The sequence below is a fragment of the Trachemys scripta genome, chromosome 1, assembly GCF_013100865.1.
Source record: "Trachemys scripta elegans isolate TJP31775 chromosome 1, CAS_Tse_1.0, whole genome shotgun sequence".
Lineage (NCBI taxonomy): Eukaryota > Metazoa > Chordata > Testudines > Emydidae > Trachemys > Trachemys scripta.
The window spans coordinates 320,499,360-320,518,133 of record NC_048298.1 but is presented as its reverse complement, the minus strand read 5'-3'; the positions used below and the strand labels follow the sequence as shown (position 1 = coordinate 320,518,133).

The window sequence follows — 18,774 nt, the reverse complement described above, 5'->3', positions numbered from 1 at the left end:
ATTTGTGCTTCCAGTCATGTGAAAAGTACTGGAATAAAGACTCATTCTCTTGATATTTTGGTGTTTCAGAGGCAAAAATGATAGTTTTGTGTTATATTATCCTTTTAAAAAAACTTAAAAGATTTGGTTTGGGTTTAGTTTTAGGACAAAGGTTCATGGGCGGGGGGGGGGGGGTAGATTAGTTTTGTTGGAACCAATTTGTCCATAAAGTCTTGTTCACAGTCCCATTTCTAGCCCCTGTTAAGGAACTTTTATGAGGAGCATAATTTGCACTACACTGGGCAGTTTTTGAAACCATGGGTTTCTGTTAGTCTTAAAGGTGCCAGAGGACTCTCTGTTGCTTTTTGTTAGGGAAGAGGATCGAATATGGTTCTGACTTAATCATTCAGGAGCCTTGTGAACACTGTCCCCAAAAGTGTTGTGTGGAAGTGAAAGCTCACACCTCTATATTAGAGTGCATATGGCTTCTTCTACAGTGTGACAGGAATAGATTTTTCTGTCTCGTACCAAAATCTAAATTCATGGGAGGAAAGAAGGAATCTAGGCTTTAGGTCTTGTGGAGCTATACCTGGTACATTCTGAAGGAAGGCAGAAATAACTAAATATAATGCGCTGTGATCCTCTGCCACCAATAAATAAATAAAAGGGCCCAATTTTTAGAGGTGCTGTGACCCCTCAGGTCCCATTGTAAGAGCTGAGAGCACACAGCACCCGCGAAGAGGTCCTCAGTACCTCTCATGAATGGATCCAATGCATCCAGTCCTACACCATTTAACTCAAGTGCCAACACCAATGTGCCAAACTCCCACTCTCTGCTCATTCAAATTCCTCCAAAAGACCCACTGACTCCCATAAAGCCCACACACAGATCCTGCCCCTTGTAAGCATCATGGTAGTACAGCTAAGAAGACTGAGTGAGAGAGGAGGATCGTATCTTTCCATCCAGTCTGCACTTAGGCATTAAATAAAAATGGTCTGATTTTTCCAAGGTGCCGAACACATTGTGTGGTATAGGAGGGTCGTTTGGGCGCCATGTAATTTTATTTTAAACATTACTAGAAATACTTAGTTTAGAGAAATGGTTGGCCAGCTCTTACTAATTGTTTCTTTTATTGCCATATTATGGGTGTGACTCCCACTACTCAGTCATAGGAGTTCTTCTATGTATCTTAGGAGACCATGATTAAGACCAAGCAAAATAATCACAGTTATTAATTGTGGTCATTTTACTAGTGAAGAAAGAAAGAGAAAGCATTAAATAAAATAACACAAATGAGAAAACAAAGATAATAATACTGATACTTCTATTACGATCTCTCCTATATTATATATTTCTATGGAGGTCTTTTAGCAGAGATTACACCTTTTAGAGTGGATTCCCTTGGCGGTGGTGGGGTGCTTTTTGGTTTTTGGTAAGTTCAGACCAAAATATCGTATTATCCCGAATTGAGCTTTAGTATCTTATTAGATACTTAAAAATGTGGATAAACGGGCAAAAAAATGTGTTTAAAGGCAAGTGAAGCCTGTCTAGTTATTAATAATAACTAAGCAGTTTGTAGTTGGGCAAAGTAACAATCTTAACTAAATCCTCTGAAATCAAAGGAAATATTTAAATTAGTTAATTAAAAGAAGCTATCTTAAAACAGGCCAATTACAAATATTAAGAATCCTAGATGTAATTAAATCCCACTATTTCTCTGTTTACCAGTGTTTATCCCATCTCCTCTCCAGCAATACATGGCCTAACCAGCTGGTGATTATCAGGAGAAACTGTTAATATTTTAAATTACAATAGCATTCCAGTATCCCAATAAAATCATTATATGAATTTAAATCTAATCGCTTGTCAGTGTTTTAGTTAACTTCTCCCACCTGTCCATGTTGAAGTTTGGGGAGGTCTTCCTTGGGTTGGTTTCTTCTCGAGTCTTCTCTGTTTTTCTTAATTGTCTGTGGCAGCTTGCTTGTAGAGATGCACAGGATCAGTTGTGGCGTGTTTGCTGTCTAAGCAGAATAGCAGGGAGTGTGTGTCTGAGAGGTGCTCACTTTGGACTCTTTTATATGCATCTTCTTCCGATTTTTAGGAAATTTACAGGAAAACACACAGGCTTGTTTCTTTTCAAAGTTTGTTGCTGTCATCTTTTCATTGGCTTGATGCCTTCAGGGTTGGCTTAGATGACACTTTCAGCTCCTGAATATACAATCTGTTTAATGAATATGCAACATTTCTTTCATTGCCTTTGTTCTTCTTGTGGACGAAAGCATCAGATAACTTTCAAAGCTAGTTTTAAATGTTTCTTTTTATTTGATCCATCCTCTGAGATATTCTTTCAACTTTATTAGAGTTTGACAGAAAATGAAATTCTGTTTTGAAAAAGTCCAAACACTCCTGTTCTTTATATAAAAGATTTCAGTTCTCCAAACAGTTTTTTAAAATTAAATAACTCTTAGAAAGTTTTTTTACAGCTTAGATAATATAAAAAAGTGTTGATTCTTGTCATAGTTTTAGAAGAGATGATTCTTGTCTTCTGGAGTTGGGTGAGGGTTTGCTTGCACACTGCCAGTAATTAATTGGCATCTTATTAATATATATATTCTATACTTAAATGGCTTCATATTAGTATACATTTATAGCATCAAATTACCTTGCTATATTTGTATATTAAACATCTTACTATTCCTACATTTAAATATCTTTGCAAACATACATCTCCAAAGGTGTTTGTCATTTCAACATTTAAGAAATAACAAAAGTTTAAAACATCTCCAACAACATGTTTTTCTCTAAAGGTTTTAAGAACACAAGTAAGTTTTCTTGCAAGAGGGTGGAGGTTGGTAGAACCCACAGTACCTAGATGTATCGCTCTGATACACCCTACGTTCCAATCATATTCAGGTTTCTTCCTAAAACATGAATGTTTTACATGGTTTGTTATCTTGATCTTTGCTTGTCCTTGGGAGATAGGAGTAGAAATCTTCCTGAATTTCTTTGATTAGCTTTAACATTTTGTAACATAACTAGCTAAACATGTGTATTGTTATATTTCCAAGCATCCTGGCTATAACGTTCTTGTAACTATATCTTAATGTTCAATAAATGCGTAAACTGGTTTAAGAACATAAGAGCGGCCGTACTGGGTCAGACCAGAGGTCCATCTAGCCCAGTATCCTGTCTTCTGACAGTGACCAATGCCAGGTGCCCCAGAGGGAATGAACAGAACAGGTTATCAAGTGATCCACCCCGTCGCCCATTCCTGGCTTCTGGCAAATAGGCTAGGGACACCATCCCTGTCCATCCCGACTAATAGCCATTGATGGACCTATCCTCCATTAAAGTTTGTAATGACCTAATAAAAAATAAGTTGTTATAATATAATTAATATCATTTTTGCATTAATACCAAGATCTCTCCCCTACAAAATGTACGCTGCCTTTGAAGCCAGTGCATCACCCAAGGTTGGAAAAAGTTGACTGTAGTCCATTCTCTTTGAAGCACAGTACTTTTGAACCGCTAAAGAATAGATTACATGCAAGGTGAGCCCCCCCCCCCCCCAAGATAATCAGCCTTTGGAATTCTGTGCCCCACAAGATATCAGCATTTTCCATGTGTCTCAGATTTTAGAAGAGGTATGGTTTGAGAGAGACTTGGCCCTGGAGTGAAAGGGGCGTGATTTTTAAGAGGAAGAAAGGAATTGTCACTGGGTTGTGTAGGAGATGGGATTCCCTTATGGTACCACATAATGGGTATCAATGAGGAGAACTGCTGTTGATAGTCAGAGCATTGAGGTAGGGGATGTTGCAGAGAAGTGGTATAAAACATGAGGAATGAGGCCCAAAGATGTGTGAGGCAAGTAGAGACAGGCAGAGTGGGAATTGCTACAGACTGGAAGGAGCTGGGAAGAATTTGGAGCCAGCAGAGGTGGTCAGATATCCCAGCCAGTTCCACTAAAACCTGGGACAAATTCCCAGTTATAGAGTAGAACAGATGAAGATGCCTGGTCACCCTAATCCAAGAGTACAACTGCAGTACTGCCAACCCAAGCATTCAAAAATTATGAGTCAGACCCCCCCACCCCACCCCAAAAAAAATCATGAGATTGTTTTAAAAATTGAGGTTTTTTACAATAATAAGTTTGGGGTTCTTTTTATTTGCCTTGGTATTTGTAGCCTTTAGGAGTCACTTTCAAATTTTTCTCTGCAACCAAGAGAGTTTAACATTTATTTTTTAAAATGAAATCTGAGATTTTTTTAGGTAATCACATGTATCCAGGAGCTGGGGCTTTCAGAAAAACACAAAACACCGAGACTTGGCAACACTGCAAATGGGATTACATGGTTCTGGGTGATTCTTTCTTATATATACAGGGATGAAGTAATTGCCACAGTTAGAAATGAGAAAGTATTTTCCTCTTTGTCATACTGGCAGGGACCTTGGAGTAGGTCTACCTCTTCCTAGAGCAATAAACAGAGATCATCAGTCAAACCCCCTTCCAAAATTTCCTGTCAGTTACTGGTTGACCCTAACTCCATGTTTCTGTGCAATTCCTTCTTGGAAACAGAATTATTAATAGTAATGTGAGTTACATGGGAATGCCATGGATTTTCAGGACTTGCCTAGGGGAAAGAAAATCAATCCTAGTCCATATTGTTGAATCTCTTTCAGAAAGAACAAAGAATGGTAAAAATGCTGGACTTCAGAGTGGAAATGTGACAACTAAATTATTGTATTTCCACTCTGGCTGTGGATAACATATCCGTGAATTATTTTACAAGTTTACTCAGTGTGGTTATGAAATCAGCCTGAACATGAACATTAGCTAAAACAATGCAATACAGTAGTGCATGATTTGTAGCTTATGCACTTATAACCATACAGATAGGCATAAAACATTTCTTCTCCCAGGTTTGAATATTTTAAAACTTGTGTCACAGCTGTGAAATCCACAGGATGAATAAAAAGTTAATTTGCTTGTAGTTTATCTAAAAAAAAAACATTCATAGTCTGCCAGGGTAAGCGTACATCTTCATAGTGATCATAAATATATTAGATTCTTTCCATATACTTTTGGACCATGGAATGATGAATCTGAACTACAAATCAAGAGTTAGAGTCAGCTAAAAAGTGGCAGAGACTGATAGAGAAGCCACGTATTGATTTATTGCTTAATGTCAGAGATTTTAATCAAAGGTTAAAGGGTTGTGAAAATGTGCAATGCCACATTCTGAAATCTCAGCAGTTCAGCATATTCACAAGCTCTGGGGCTTTTGCCCAAGTGACTTGTCTATTTGTCAGCTACAGAGAGGCTCACTTAAATTACTGCCTTACATAAGGTTTAAGTATCTTCAAAGAACAGATATACCGTGCATATAGCGCATACACCTAATAAGAATGTATTGAAATAGCTGATGGAATTGAACAGTAAATTATAACCTTTCTGTGGAATATTTGTACCATTCTCTAGAGAATTATGTCCTTGATATAGAATTCTATAGGATTGTTGTTGTTTAAAAAGAAAAACAAACAAACAAAAACATCTATGGAAAATATCTCATTCTCAGTTAAATTCTGTATTTTTAGAATATTTTCCTTAGAACCCTATTAAATTAAATTTCCATAGAAGCCTGTTGATTTAATCCCTATTAGTATATATAGGAGTTGAAATGTGATAATATATTAGTAGTGTTATGCAAGGTGGGCGAAATAAGATCTTTTATTGGACCAATTTCTGATGGTGAAAGAGACATGCTTTTGTGCTCACACAGAGCTCTTCTTGATTATTATGCATGTTAATATACCCTATTACACTGATTAATAAAGATTGCCATGCATCATTTCACATCAGTGCTCATTTACTTCACAGACGTCTCAAACAAATGTTTGACAAAGGAGGGGAGGTGTTAAAAGATTAAACTGACTGTGTTGCTCGTCAAGCATAGACATTGATAGTCTCTGCCATATTTGTAGGCAGATCATCTCCACTTTGAAACCTACAGTAATAAGTTTTCTGTTTCCAGAACATACCTACCGTGCCAGGTAACTTGAGCTATGCTTAGTCTGAGCCATGCTTGGCTTGTACAAAAGTGTGTTAGCAGTAATGTAGTCTCTTTCATAACTGTAAGGAGTGGGAGGTGATTGCCCTATTACAAGTTCATTACTTTCTTTATGCCCTATAAATAAAATACATACACTAACAAAAACCCCAAAACCCACATTCAAATGACATTAAGGTTGTGACACAAAGCAGGAACAGCAAATATTCAATAAGGGGGCACTCTCCTGTCCTTAAATCTGCTCCGAGATGTATTAAGTTTGACAGCCGAGGAAGTGCTAACCCTATCCATCCCCCACCACTGGCCCTCTCTCTGTTCAAGCCCTACATACAAATCAACCGAAGCAAATAAATCTCAAGCACAGGGAGGCGTGCACAACCACATGCATTTCACTAGAAGTCCCACAAACTCATCCAAGGGCAGAACTTGGCCCAGTGCATGTTAATTTCCTTTGCATTTCTTTGTGGTGGCTAAAAAGAAAGTGTCTCTTTCTAGAAACATTTGAGGATTGATATGATGAGCTTCAGTGGCTCCCTCAGAGGCTGTGTGGTCATTTGCATTGTGGTTTACAGTGTTTACATGCCTTTCCAGACTGAGCTAATTTAAATATATATGTATTTAAGGGCTTTTAAAATGACAAAATAAGGTCCTGATCCAGAATCCATTAAATTCAATGGAAACTTTCCATTGACTTCCATTAGCTTTAAATCAAACCCTTAGCAGCCATCTGAATTTGTTGGGTGTTACATATTTAGGGAATTTTTGAAGTGCTTGCAGTGCCTGTGTTGTAAGGAAAGATTTTAAGCAAGGTTTAGACCTTAGGGACTCAATTCTGCCTCCAGACTACCCCTTGAAGTCAGCAGGAGATCTTCATGGATATAGGTCAGACCAAAATTGTGTCCCACATTGGCAAACCTAATCAAAATTCTTATGAAAGTACTGATGGTGCCTCAGCTGTCATGACTTTTCAAAGTTTAAGTAATTTTAACCCATTTACATATGCCACTAAATACAGTTTGAGTATTTTAAGGATTATTTTGCCCAATTTAAGTCTGTAAAGTGAAGCTAGCTATTTAGAGTGTTAACCTTCTCCTGTCTTAACAATATATCATTTAAAATAACCCATCTGATTATTTTTTAAATGTCGCCACCCTGATTCCTACTTAGCTTCAAAGACAGGAAAATCCTGTCCACTCCTCCTTTTTTGTCCAGGATCCCAGAGGCAGTGGAATGGATGCAGCCACATTTGGAAGGGAGGGTGCAGGATTTGTGGCGCCTAGCAGTGTATCCAGAATCCAGCTTTATGGGGTTGCTTTCCTCTTCTGGAAGGATCAGCATGCCACTGTGGAGCGTGAGGATACTGCAGTACCACCTGCACAAGCAGCTCTCCTTACAACTGTGCAGCCTGTGCGCGGCTATCCTTCCTGCCTGCACAGAATTCTCCAGACTTGAGGCAAGGCAGAAGAAGGATGTAGCCCCTAGTAATGTATTTCATGGGTCGGCTCTAGATTCCCCTCCAGAGAGGGGGTTTGGGACGAAACACTGGCAAAGCCATCATGACACCAGTGAATTGGTCATAATTGTTTATTATTATATGTATTGATTGATTTGTCTTATGGCAGCACCTATGCACCCAGTCAAGGACCAGCACCCCATTACGCTAGGCGCGGTACGCACACTTATTTAAAAGACATCCCCGCCCCAAAGAGTTTACAATCTAGAGTTAAATTCTGTTATAGTTTTTAAGTCTCTTTCTGCTTCCTGTTGCCAAGGTGTATGTTTGATATTGTATTCTTAACAGCATGTTTCAATTGATCACAGGAGGGCTGTGTCCTGGGTCCAGCGATCCCTGTATGGAGAAGCCGTGTCCAGGGGACATGCAGTGTGTGGGGTACGAAGCTAGTCGAAGACCATTCATCTGCCAGTGCCCTCCAGGGAAGCTCGGAGAATGTTCAGGTGCAGATTCCGTCAAAAGAGTAACCAGGAAATACTTAAAAGTGTAAAAAGAACAGGAGTACTTGTGGCACCTTAGAGACTAACAAATTTATTAGAGCATAAGCTTTCGTGGACTACAGCCCACTTCTTCGGACTGTAGTCCACGAAAGCTTATGCTCTAATAAATTTGTTAGTCTCTAAGGTGCCACAAGTACTCCTGTTCTTTTTGCAGATACAGACTAACACGGCTGCTACTCTGAAACTTAAAAGTGTGATTTTTATATAAGAAGTGCTGCCGTTGTATCATAATACGGAGAGTTGCTATTGAAGTCGATGGGAGTTGTGTATGCACAATACCTCTCAGAATCTGGTCTCACTCCGTTTACTTAAGAGTGCTGTAAAAAATGCTGGTTGTGCAGACCTGGTGCTATATATATACACCTGATTCTGCATCTACAAACAAAACTCCCATTGACCTGAATCTGATCAGGATGGGACCCCCAAATCAGTAAAACATGGGACTTTTGAGCAGACAGTTCTTTCTAGAGAACTGCTATCACTAAATATTGCCCTGCTAGCGGCAAAGCACTTTGGGATCCTTTAGGAGACATATGGTACTAATTCAAGGTTTTATTTGTTATTAACATTAAAAATACCATGCTGTCTTGAAAAGAACGTTTCAGAAACTTTGTATATTTTGTTCAGCTTTTGTAAACCACCAAGCTACTAGGGTCCTGACGCAAAGTCAAGCAGATTATTTCCATTGACTTCAATGGGCTTTCAGTAGGACTCAGTGTCAGAAATATCCTGATGCTAACAGAGGGTGCAGATTCACCAGCAAATTCTGATTTCTGGTGCTCTGCTAGAGCTAAATCCTTCTCACCTTACGCCTGCCAATAGTTCCAAGGAAGTCAATAAGGCTTCTTGTCTGAGAATGGTGAGTTGGATTTTCCCCCTGATATGAAATTATTCTCCCCAAATCTATGGTGTGTGGTTTGCAATGGAGACACGTTGTTAATCAGTCAAAGGTGGGTTTTATTTAAGAGTTTCTTCTTTGTTATCTACCTATGTTCTATTATTAACTTCATTTGCAATATGTATCTTTTCAAAACGGTTATTTCAGGACACACTTCCCTTAGCTTTGCTGGGAATAGTTACATCAAATACCGGGTTTCTGAAAATAGCAAGAAAGAAGAATTCAAGCTGGCTCTGCGTTTGCGAACCTTGCAAAGCAATGGGATTATAATGTACACCAGAGCAAATCCCTGTATAATTCTGAAGGTAATTGAAATGTTATCTTTCCCGCACTTATTTTCTTGATTATATGTTTTCTCATTGGCTCTTGCTTTGCGGAATGTTGTTCTCATTTCAGCTGTGAATTGAGAAGATGAAGATTGATCTGTTCATGGTAACAGGGAAAAGCAGCAATTTCAACAAAAACAACAAACAAAAAAGCAGCTTAATATGCATTGCAGTAGTAGTGTTCTTTGAATATGGACCATTGGGTGCTGTATCTTATATGACCATTGTATGTGTCTAGGCGCAAGAGTTGATCTACTTGAGATGTAAGACCTGGCCATTCAGATGATTGTGTATTCTAAACCACGCTTGTTGAAAAGGCTGTTTTTCCTCTGCATCTGTGTGATTGGAAAATATGCCTTCATACCACTGAATTTCAAAAACAAAAAATTTTTTTTTTTTTAATAAAAGGTTCTCTGTTTGAATGAGGTGGCTTATCGAATCTGTGAGTTATGATTGTTCTTCTAGACTGCTGGGGGTAGGTGAAGACTCCTATTATATTGAATTAAGTCTCTATGACTTGACTCTGCTGAACAGCCTAAAAAGTAGTTCTATGGAAGGCCAAATTTCTGTTGAGTGGGTTAAAAGAGAAGGATAAACAGTTCCAACAACCTCCATGTATAATACTTCTCCTGGGATACCGAAGGCACTAAATGAAGACAATGTGACTGATTGTATCTTTTCCATGTACTGTAACTCAGCAGTGAAGAAATGGTACAGAGCATTTTGTATTTGTGTTTGCAATTTTTAGATTTTTGTTTTGTTTGAATGTTCAGGTAATTTTAAAACAGTGACAGCAATTTTTAGTGTACAGTAAATGTCTCTATAGCTGTTGTGCTTAAATACAAAAAATGTTTCATGAGTAGGAGTATTGTGCCTTTCATGGGGGGCAGGGAGAGTAGGGAAATCAGCACAGCTCAGGCTTGTGTGAGACCTAATTGAGTCCTAAATGTTTGGAGATGTAAAAAAGGCCATTGCTTGAACTTTCAAATATGAGGGTGCTAGTGGTTTCCAAATAAGAGTTTTTTAACATGGACAAAAATGATGTATTTTTCCTAATCTCATTCTTGGAAATGGCTGAACCATTTTGGATGAAGTTTCCCCAAAAAATTCAACCTGAAGCAGACACTCATAAATAAAACTTCATCCTGAATAATTAAAGTTTGGTAAAGTTGTAAGAAACTGAAAATAGAATCTTATGGTAGGATGTGTCAGGCAACAATACTCAAATGATAATCCCACATTCATATGGTGCCTATCATTCCAATGGATCACATATTTAGTTAACATTACCAACAGGGGCTTGGATACTATGGTGACAGACACTTAAAAAAATCTAAAATAGAGAGAAAGCATGTTCCAGTGATTAGGGTCTGATATGGAGATTTGGATTCATTTTGCTGTTCCGCCATGGACTTTGTGCCATCTTGGGCAATTCACTTAGGCCAATTTTTTCAAAGCATCTTTAGCCCATTTGAGACTTAGACTCCTAAGCCACTTGTGAAAATGGGATTTGGCTCCTAAATCTCTTAGCATCAATTTTTCAAAGGCGCCTATCTGTAAAATGGGTGTTGTGAGGATAAATGCATTAAAGATTGTGAGCCACTCAAACACTATGGTAATGCCGGTCATATGCGTATCTAAGATTGATAGACTGGACAGAGGTCTCTAAATTAAATTAAATTAATGGAGACATCCTATCTCCTAGAACTGGAAGGGACCTTGAAAGGTCATCGAGTCCAGCCCCCTGCTTTCACTAGCAGGACCAAGTACTGATTTTGCCCCAGATCCCTAAGTGGCCCCCTCAAGGATTGAACTCAAACCCTGGGTTTAGCAGGCCAATGTTCAAACCACTGAGCTACCCCTCCCCCCTAAAATGTGAGACTGTTATTCAGAAGATTTGAGTATTGCTTTCAATTAAGTTAAATCTGACGAGATATTTCAAAGCAGGTGATAATGGATTGATCCCGCAGTGTGCAGAGCACTCTGGCCCAATCCAACAAAGCACTGAAATGTTTGCTTATTTTCATGCACATGAAGTCATTGAGACTATCGGGGCGGCTCTAGCTTTTTTGATGCCCCAAGCACGGCAGGCAGGCTGCCTTCCGCGGCATGCCTGCGGGAGGTCCGCCAGTCCTGCGGCTTTGGCGTACCCGCCACCGAATCCACGGGACCGGCGGACCTCTCGCAGGCAAGTCGCCGAAGGCAGCCTGACTGTCGCCCTCACAGGGACCAGCAGGGTGCCCCCCCACGGCTTGCTGCCCCAGGCACGCGCTTGGAGCGCTGGTGCCTGGAGCCACCGCTGGAGACTATACTAAGTTTTAAGCACATGCTTAGGTGCTTTGCTGGATCAGAGCCAGAGGGCTCAGCACTTCACACAGTTGAGCCCTAAATGAGGGTAGAAAATGGAACAATATTGATGCTACCAATTTTAGGGCTTTATGTGAAACTCTCTTGAGGCCAAAAGATATATTTAGGGCTTATTGTACCATTGATTTGGAAATAAGCTTTCACCACCACCACGGATATCTACTTAAAAATTGATAGCACAGTATGGTCTTTAATGTTTAAATGACCAGCTTAATTTTGGAAGCTCATAAATGTATAATAACTCAGGGGGTGGAAATGCTTCATAATCGTAACACAGGGTCCTTCCTCACTGAATAATCAATTTAGTTGAACAAACTGCATGTCTACCATCCTGTTCCAAGCTTTTAGTTATAATACGTTGATATAATAGGGGTGTTATTTATTTGGTTGTTTCAAATGAAGCAATTTATCCATTGATTTAGAGGGGTCAGACATTCTAAAAGTAAATGCTTTCAGATGTATGCTTCCTGATTTTAAGCTGTTGGAGCAAAATGAGATGTCATTCAATTGCTTTTTCCCTAGGAATGATTACACATGCAGAGAACTGCATCACGCGTTCCTTATCAGTGAAAAGTAATAAAAGGTTAACCAAGATTAGGCCATTTTGGATGAGAATCCTCATTTAAGTCCCACTTGTTTTATAAAATCAAAGAGATTAAAAAAATAAAGACCAACTTTCCTGTCATGCGATAAATGTAATTGTTGAATAGTATAAGGCAATCATATATCTTTTTAGTCCAGGCAGTCAGTGTGAAACTTTGCAAAGCTTAGTTAAGTGAATTTTATACATTTTAATGTATTACTACAACATCACCTTATGCAGGATAAGATTGAAGCTTGGATGTGATCCCAGGTGTTGCTAGAGTTGAAGCAAGTAATATTTCAGTATTAAATATACCATTTTACACACATGAACCTGAAATGTAATCCCACTAACAAAATATTTCCCTAGATGATCAGTAGGCATCATGTTGTATCCATGGTATGTGATTGCAGATGGACTGTGCAAGCCTAAGGTGGTCTCAGAAGAGCCATTTGATCAGTTTATTACCTGTGTTGATGTACTGATACAAGCCCCTCTGCCAGGCTAATATTTTACAATATTCATTTTGTTCATTTTGCTTATTGAATGAAACAATCAACACATATGAAATTGCATCACCCTTTAGAAGCCCCTCTGCCCCTCTCTGTCTATTTCACATATTTCATGAGTTTTATATATTTGTATACTAGGGCACATACGTGTATCCAAATACAGTAACTCCTCACTTAACGTTGTAGTTATGTTCCTGAAAAATGCAACTTTAAGCGAAACGATGTTAAGCGAATCCAATTTTCCCATAAGAATTAATGTAAATGAGGGGGTTAGGTTCCAGGGAATTTTTTTTCACCAGACAAAAGACTATATTTTATATATATATAGATAGATATAAATATATATATACACACACACACACACACACACACACACACACAGAATAAGTTTTAAACAAACAAGTTAATACTGGTACACAGTGATGATGATTGTGAAGCTTGGTTGAGGAGGAGGAGTCAGAGGGTGGGATATTTCTCAGGGCATGCCTTACTGCTAAATGATGAACTAGCAATTGGCTGAGCCCTCAAGCATTAACTCTCACATTCTAAAAGGCAGCAGGAATGGAGGGAGGGGAGACACCATCACAGACAGAGACACAAACTGTGTGTGAGAGAGAGAGAGAGATGTGCATTTCCCCTTTAAATACACTGCTTTGTTAATTAGATCAGCAGTTTGCTGAGACCGCAGCTGCTGCCAGCAAGCTCCCTCTGTCCTGAGCCCTGTCGTGTGTCCCTCCTGCTCTATGGAAGATGAGGTAAGCGAGGTGCAGGAACAGGGAGGAGGGGGACACCCTGACATTAGGCCCCCTCTTCCACCTCTCCCCCCTGCATAGGAAGCAGGAGTCTCGGGGAGCAGCTCCAAGGCAGAGGGCAGGAGCAGCACATGGCAGTGGGGAGAGGGACAGCTGCAATTGCTAGCCTGCTGGGCAGCTGCTGCACAGGGAACTTAGAGGGAGCTGATATGGGGGCTGCCGGTCCACTCTGGTTCCAAGCCCCCACCAGCTAGCTGGAACGGGCTGATCTTCCTGCAAGCAGTGGACAAAGCAGGCGGCTGCCAAACGACGTTAGAAGGGAGCATTGCACAACTTTAAACGAGCATGTCCCCTAATTGACTAACAACAAAACAGTGTTAACTGGGATGACTTTAAGTGAGGAGTTACTGTATATATTTATGTATCAGGGGTAGCCATGTTAGTCTGTATCTACAAAAACAAGGAGTCTGGTGGCACCTTAAAGACTAACAGATTTATTTGGGCATAAGCTTTCGTGGGTAAAAACCTCACTTCTTCAGATGCATAGAGTGAAAGTTACAGATGCAGGCATTATATACTGACACATGGAGAGCAGGGAGTTACTTCGCAAGTGGAGAACCAGTGTTGACAGGGCCAATTCAATCAGGGTGGATGTAGTCCACTCCCAATAATAGATGAGGAGGTGTCAATTCCAGGAGAGGAAAAGCTGCTTCTGTAATGAGCCAGCCACTCCCAGTCCCTACATCCACCCTGATTGAATTGGCCCTGTCAACACTGTATATATTTGTGTTACAGCCTATGCAGCTGGAAGGAGAGAGACTGTAAGATAAGTTGTGTTCTGAGGTAGGAAGCACTCAGCTGTTCAGGAATTACCCAGTTTAAAGAAACACTGGCTGCCCTGCAGTGAATTTATACCATCATTCTTTAATGTGATCAGAGCGGGCCTCCACTGAGGTGCCACGGACTGTATTACCACAGGATGGGGCAGTTTGCACCTCGCTGTATGTGCAAAAATAGCACCGGAGGCTCTGTTCTGAGCTGAAGTCCCAGAGCAGCAAACTGTTAGCCATCCCATTTAGGTCCAAAGGCGTAAAAGCTATTTGCATGGGAATCTGCATAACCTGACTTGAGCATCAGCTTTTAATTTGATTTTCATAACATTTGCTAGCATCTACCGTCTTCAGACAAAATTTTAGCTTTGTTTCCCATATCTCTCAATGCACTACCAAAAATTAGATTGTAACTTGACAGCCTGTCCTAAGGAAGGGGCAGCAAACCAGAGGTGAATTGTGACTCAGTGAGCAACAATTTCTCCTTTACTCTGTGCCTCCTCTGGGAGAAGGAGTAACTTGTTTCACCTGTTTTTGTGGAGCAGTTTATTCCTCCCTGTGTGTCTATCCAGCGTCTGTAGCCAGCAATTAGGTTGGGTAGGGCCAGGCCTCCTCCTGCTCTCAGCCCCTCCTCACCCTCTTACTCATAGCTCACAATTTGAGCAGGACACCTTACTTCCCTTGCAGGCCACATTAAGGGCTGTAACTGTCTGTGTGTTTGTCTTTCTAAAATACTTTATGGCCCCCATCCCTGTTGTATCTGAGCAACTCACAATCTTTAATGCATTTAATGTAGGGCTATTATCCCCATTTCCCAGATGGCAAACTGAGGCACTAAGATCACACAGGAAGTCTGTAGCAGAGCAGAGACATAACATAAGAACAATCATACTGGGTCAGACCAATGGTCCATCTAGCCCAGTATCCTGTCTTCTGACAGTGGCCAATGCCAAGTGCCCCAGAGGGAATGAACAGAACAGGTAATCATCAAGTGATCCATCCCTTGTCTTCCAGTCCCAGCTGCTGGCAGCTAGAGATTTAGGACCTGTCCTCCATCAACTTATCTAATTCTTTTTTTAATCCAGTTGTACATTTGGCCTTCACACATCCTCTGCCAATGAGTTCCTAGTGACTGTGCATTGTGTGAAGTAGTTCTTTCTTTTGTTTGTTTTAAACCTGCTGTCCATTAATTTCATTGGGTGACCCCTGGTTCTTGTGTTATATGCAGGGATAAATAATACTTCCTTGTTCTCTTTCTTCACACCATTCATGATTTTATAGACCTCTATCACATCCCCCCTTAGGGCTGGTCCACACTAACCCCCCACTTCGAACTAAGATACGCAACTTCAGCTACGTTAGTCACGTAGCTGAAGTCAAACTATCTTAGTTCGAACTTACCGCGGGTCCACATGCGAGAGGCAGGCTCCCCCGTCGACTCCATGTACTCCTCTCGCCAAGCAGGAGTACCGGCGTCGACGGCGAGCACTTCCGGGATCGATCCCAGAAATCGATTGCTTACCACCGGACCCGGAGGTAAGTATAGACGTACCCTAAATTGTCTTATTTCCAAGCTGAAAAGTTCCATTCTTTTTAATCTCTCCTCATATAGAAGCTGTTCCCTATCCCTAATCCCCTCTTATCCCAGGACAGCTTACTTTGCTTAAAAGCCTTTGGTGAGGGACCTTGTCAAAGGTTTTGTGAAAGTCCAAATAATTATATCCACTGGATCCCCCTTGCCCATAAGTTTTTTGACCTTCTCAAAGAATTCTGATAGATTGGCGAGGCATGATTTACCTTTACAAAAGATGTATTGTCTCTTCCCCAACAAATCATGTTCATCTGTGTGTCTGATAATTCTGTCCTTTCAAACAGTTTCTCCGGACTGAAGTTATGCTTACCAGCCTCTAATTGCCAGGATCACCTCTGGAGTCTGGTTTAAAAATTGGTATCATATTAGCTATCCTCCAGTCATCCGGTACAGAGGCTGATATAAGTGACAAGTTACATACCACAGTCAGCAGTTCTGCAATATTATATTTTAGTTCCTTCAGAACTCTTGGGTGAATACCATCTGGTCCTGGTGACCTATAACTGTTTAAGTTATCAGTTTGTTACCGGTGACATGAATGCAGGTCTCCCAAGTCCTAGGTTAGAGCCGTAACCCCTGGACCATCCTTGCTCTCTCCAAGACTTGCCTTGCACGTATTTTTCATTTAACAAAATGGACATGAAATTTCAGAGCATACAGAGGAGCTGTAATATTTAATAAACATATGAACGGGTAAGAATAAAACAGATGAAAAAGAAAGGAAAGAGAAGATCAAGCTACAACAGAAGATATGTAAAGCATTTTTAAACTCGAGATCCTTTAAAACATTGTCTCCTAGATAAAAACTGTTTGTCCCCTGAGTGTGTGTACGGTGCTGTATTTAGATAGATAATTGGAAACGCATGTTATGTGGATACTGGTAAAAGGCATGTCAATAATGGACCTGTCAGGGTATAATGAGCCTTATGGGAGTTATATGTATATAATATGCAGGAGAATAGACTCCATAGTAAGCGTAATAAAAGCCTTTAGGGAAAGAACTGTATTTACCACTCCTGTAATGGCTACTTTTCAAAGCACCTCTTCTCTCCGTCTGCCCTTGTATTTAGACCATGTTAGGCCAAACTTTCAAACTGCCTGTCTAAACTGCTCCTACAAAATTGGGGTGTTTATTTGTTGCATGGGAAAAATAAACTGCTGCTTCTTAATTTAAAAACAACAACTGTAGTTTGTGGGGCCATCTTGATGATCAAAAGATTCCTCTTCAATTGATAGCTTAATAGGCCAGTTTTAATTTAGAGTAATTGTTGACGGCCAGTTTTTAAGCCCTCTGAGATAAGACTTTGAAATGGAAGGTGAATCCAGACTTATTCTTATACACACCTCTCACCCTTTTTCTTTATTGAGCTTTGGGAGTAGAAGACAACAGTTTAGATTTCTAAACTCTATAAGTTAAGTTTGCTGTGTTAGAAACATTTCCAATTTTCTTTAGTTCCCTCAGACTCCTACAGGTTTGTCTGGTCAAGGGCTTTTAAATAAAGGGTTGTTCATGATAAACTCATAAGGCCAAATCCTTCCCCTCGTCCTCTGCCCATTTCCTCTGCTAGGCACCACTCCTGCATGTAAAGCAGCTGAAGAAAGGCCCTATGTGGCTTACAGCTGGCTTAGCCAGCTCTGTGCCCCCACCCTCTGAGTGCTGGGCAGTGGAACAGCCTCCTTAGAGCCATTATCCCCTAGCATGAATTGGAGCAGGCCCATTCAAAGTTACAGACAGTCCAAATCTGGCCAATCTCATGATCAGAAACTGTGAGTGGTGGAGCATAAGGTCTTATGGAAGTTGGCCGTAGCTGAAAATTCAGCCCATGCGCTTGTCCCAAATATTTTACCTAGATTTCCAAAGCCAGCAAAGTGGGAAAAAAATTAATGTCAAGGAGTGTATTAGCTTTAATATTTTATGGGACTTTTGTGCAAACTCAAGTGCAGATGAAAGTAAAAAACTCAAGTACCTTCTAGAGCCAAGCAATGCACAGACAGACAGACATTTCAATGAGTGTATCTGGTGGCTAGAGTGAGCTGGGGACCACTGCCTCCTGGGCACCTCCCCTCTCTTTTACTGATCAGAGGAAACTATTTCCCTTTCATTGTTGCATAACATCCCATTACCAACTACGACAATTGTAAACATGCAGAATTGTTTAGTTATTTGTAGTCATTCTGCGGTTGGCTCCAGTCCCCGGGAGCTGCTCTGGTTCCATCTTCTCCTCCTGTTATCTAGCAGTAGCTACTAGTAGATGCAGGTAGGCTGACACTTCTTGCTTGTTTCCAACAATTTCCATGCTCTTCTTCTAATGATAGGCCTGTTGACCCAAGGAGGGGGAGCCAGCAACATGTGACTTGCCAGCTCTCTGGCATGTGCTGCACAGACCATGGTTTGAGAACCTGTAGAACAGGCGACCTGGAGTCAACGCTCTTGGTTTCTATACTCAACTCTGCCATGGTTTGCATTTTGACCTTTGGCATCCCAGTTAACTATTCTTCCCCGGTTTACCCAGGTGTAAAATAGATATAATGGGCCAGATATATGGACCAGATACAGCCTGAGTAGATTCCAGCTTCTGCCAGTGTAAACTGACACCAAAAGAGTCCTCTTAGCAGAGTGTCTGCTGCATGGAATGCTGTGGAAGTATAAAGTGTCTGCACGCTACGTGGGGGATAAACACTGGGACAGAGCTGTCCCAAAATGGGGCTGGTGAGGATAATTACTGCTTAGAGAATGTGATAAAGCATTTTGAGTCACAGTACAGAGGCTATTCAAAATAAAACTGCAATGTATACAGTAAGGACCTGCAGAAATTACCAAACTTATTTTCACCAGTAACCTAATCTAGATCTG

At 40.5% G+C, this 18,774-nt stretch overlaps 1 protein-coding gene across 1 annotated transcript in view; it reads left to right on the top strand.

The window, feature by feature from the left end:
- Nucleotides 1-18,774, top strand: part of FAT3 (FAT atypical cadherin 3) — a 186,078-nt gene that overhangs the window by 132,172 nt on the left and 35,132 nt on the right. Inside the window, exons 20-21 of the mRNA XM_034779231.1 lie at nucleotides 7,870-8,004; nucleotides 9,107-9,264. Coding sequence (XP_034635122.1) covers nucleotides 7,870-8,004; nucleotides 9,107-9,264 — 293 coding nt within the window. The remainder of the gene's footprint in view (nucleotides 1-7,869; nucleotides 8,005-9,106; nucleotides 9,265-18,774) is intronic.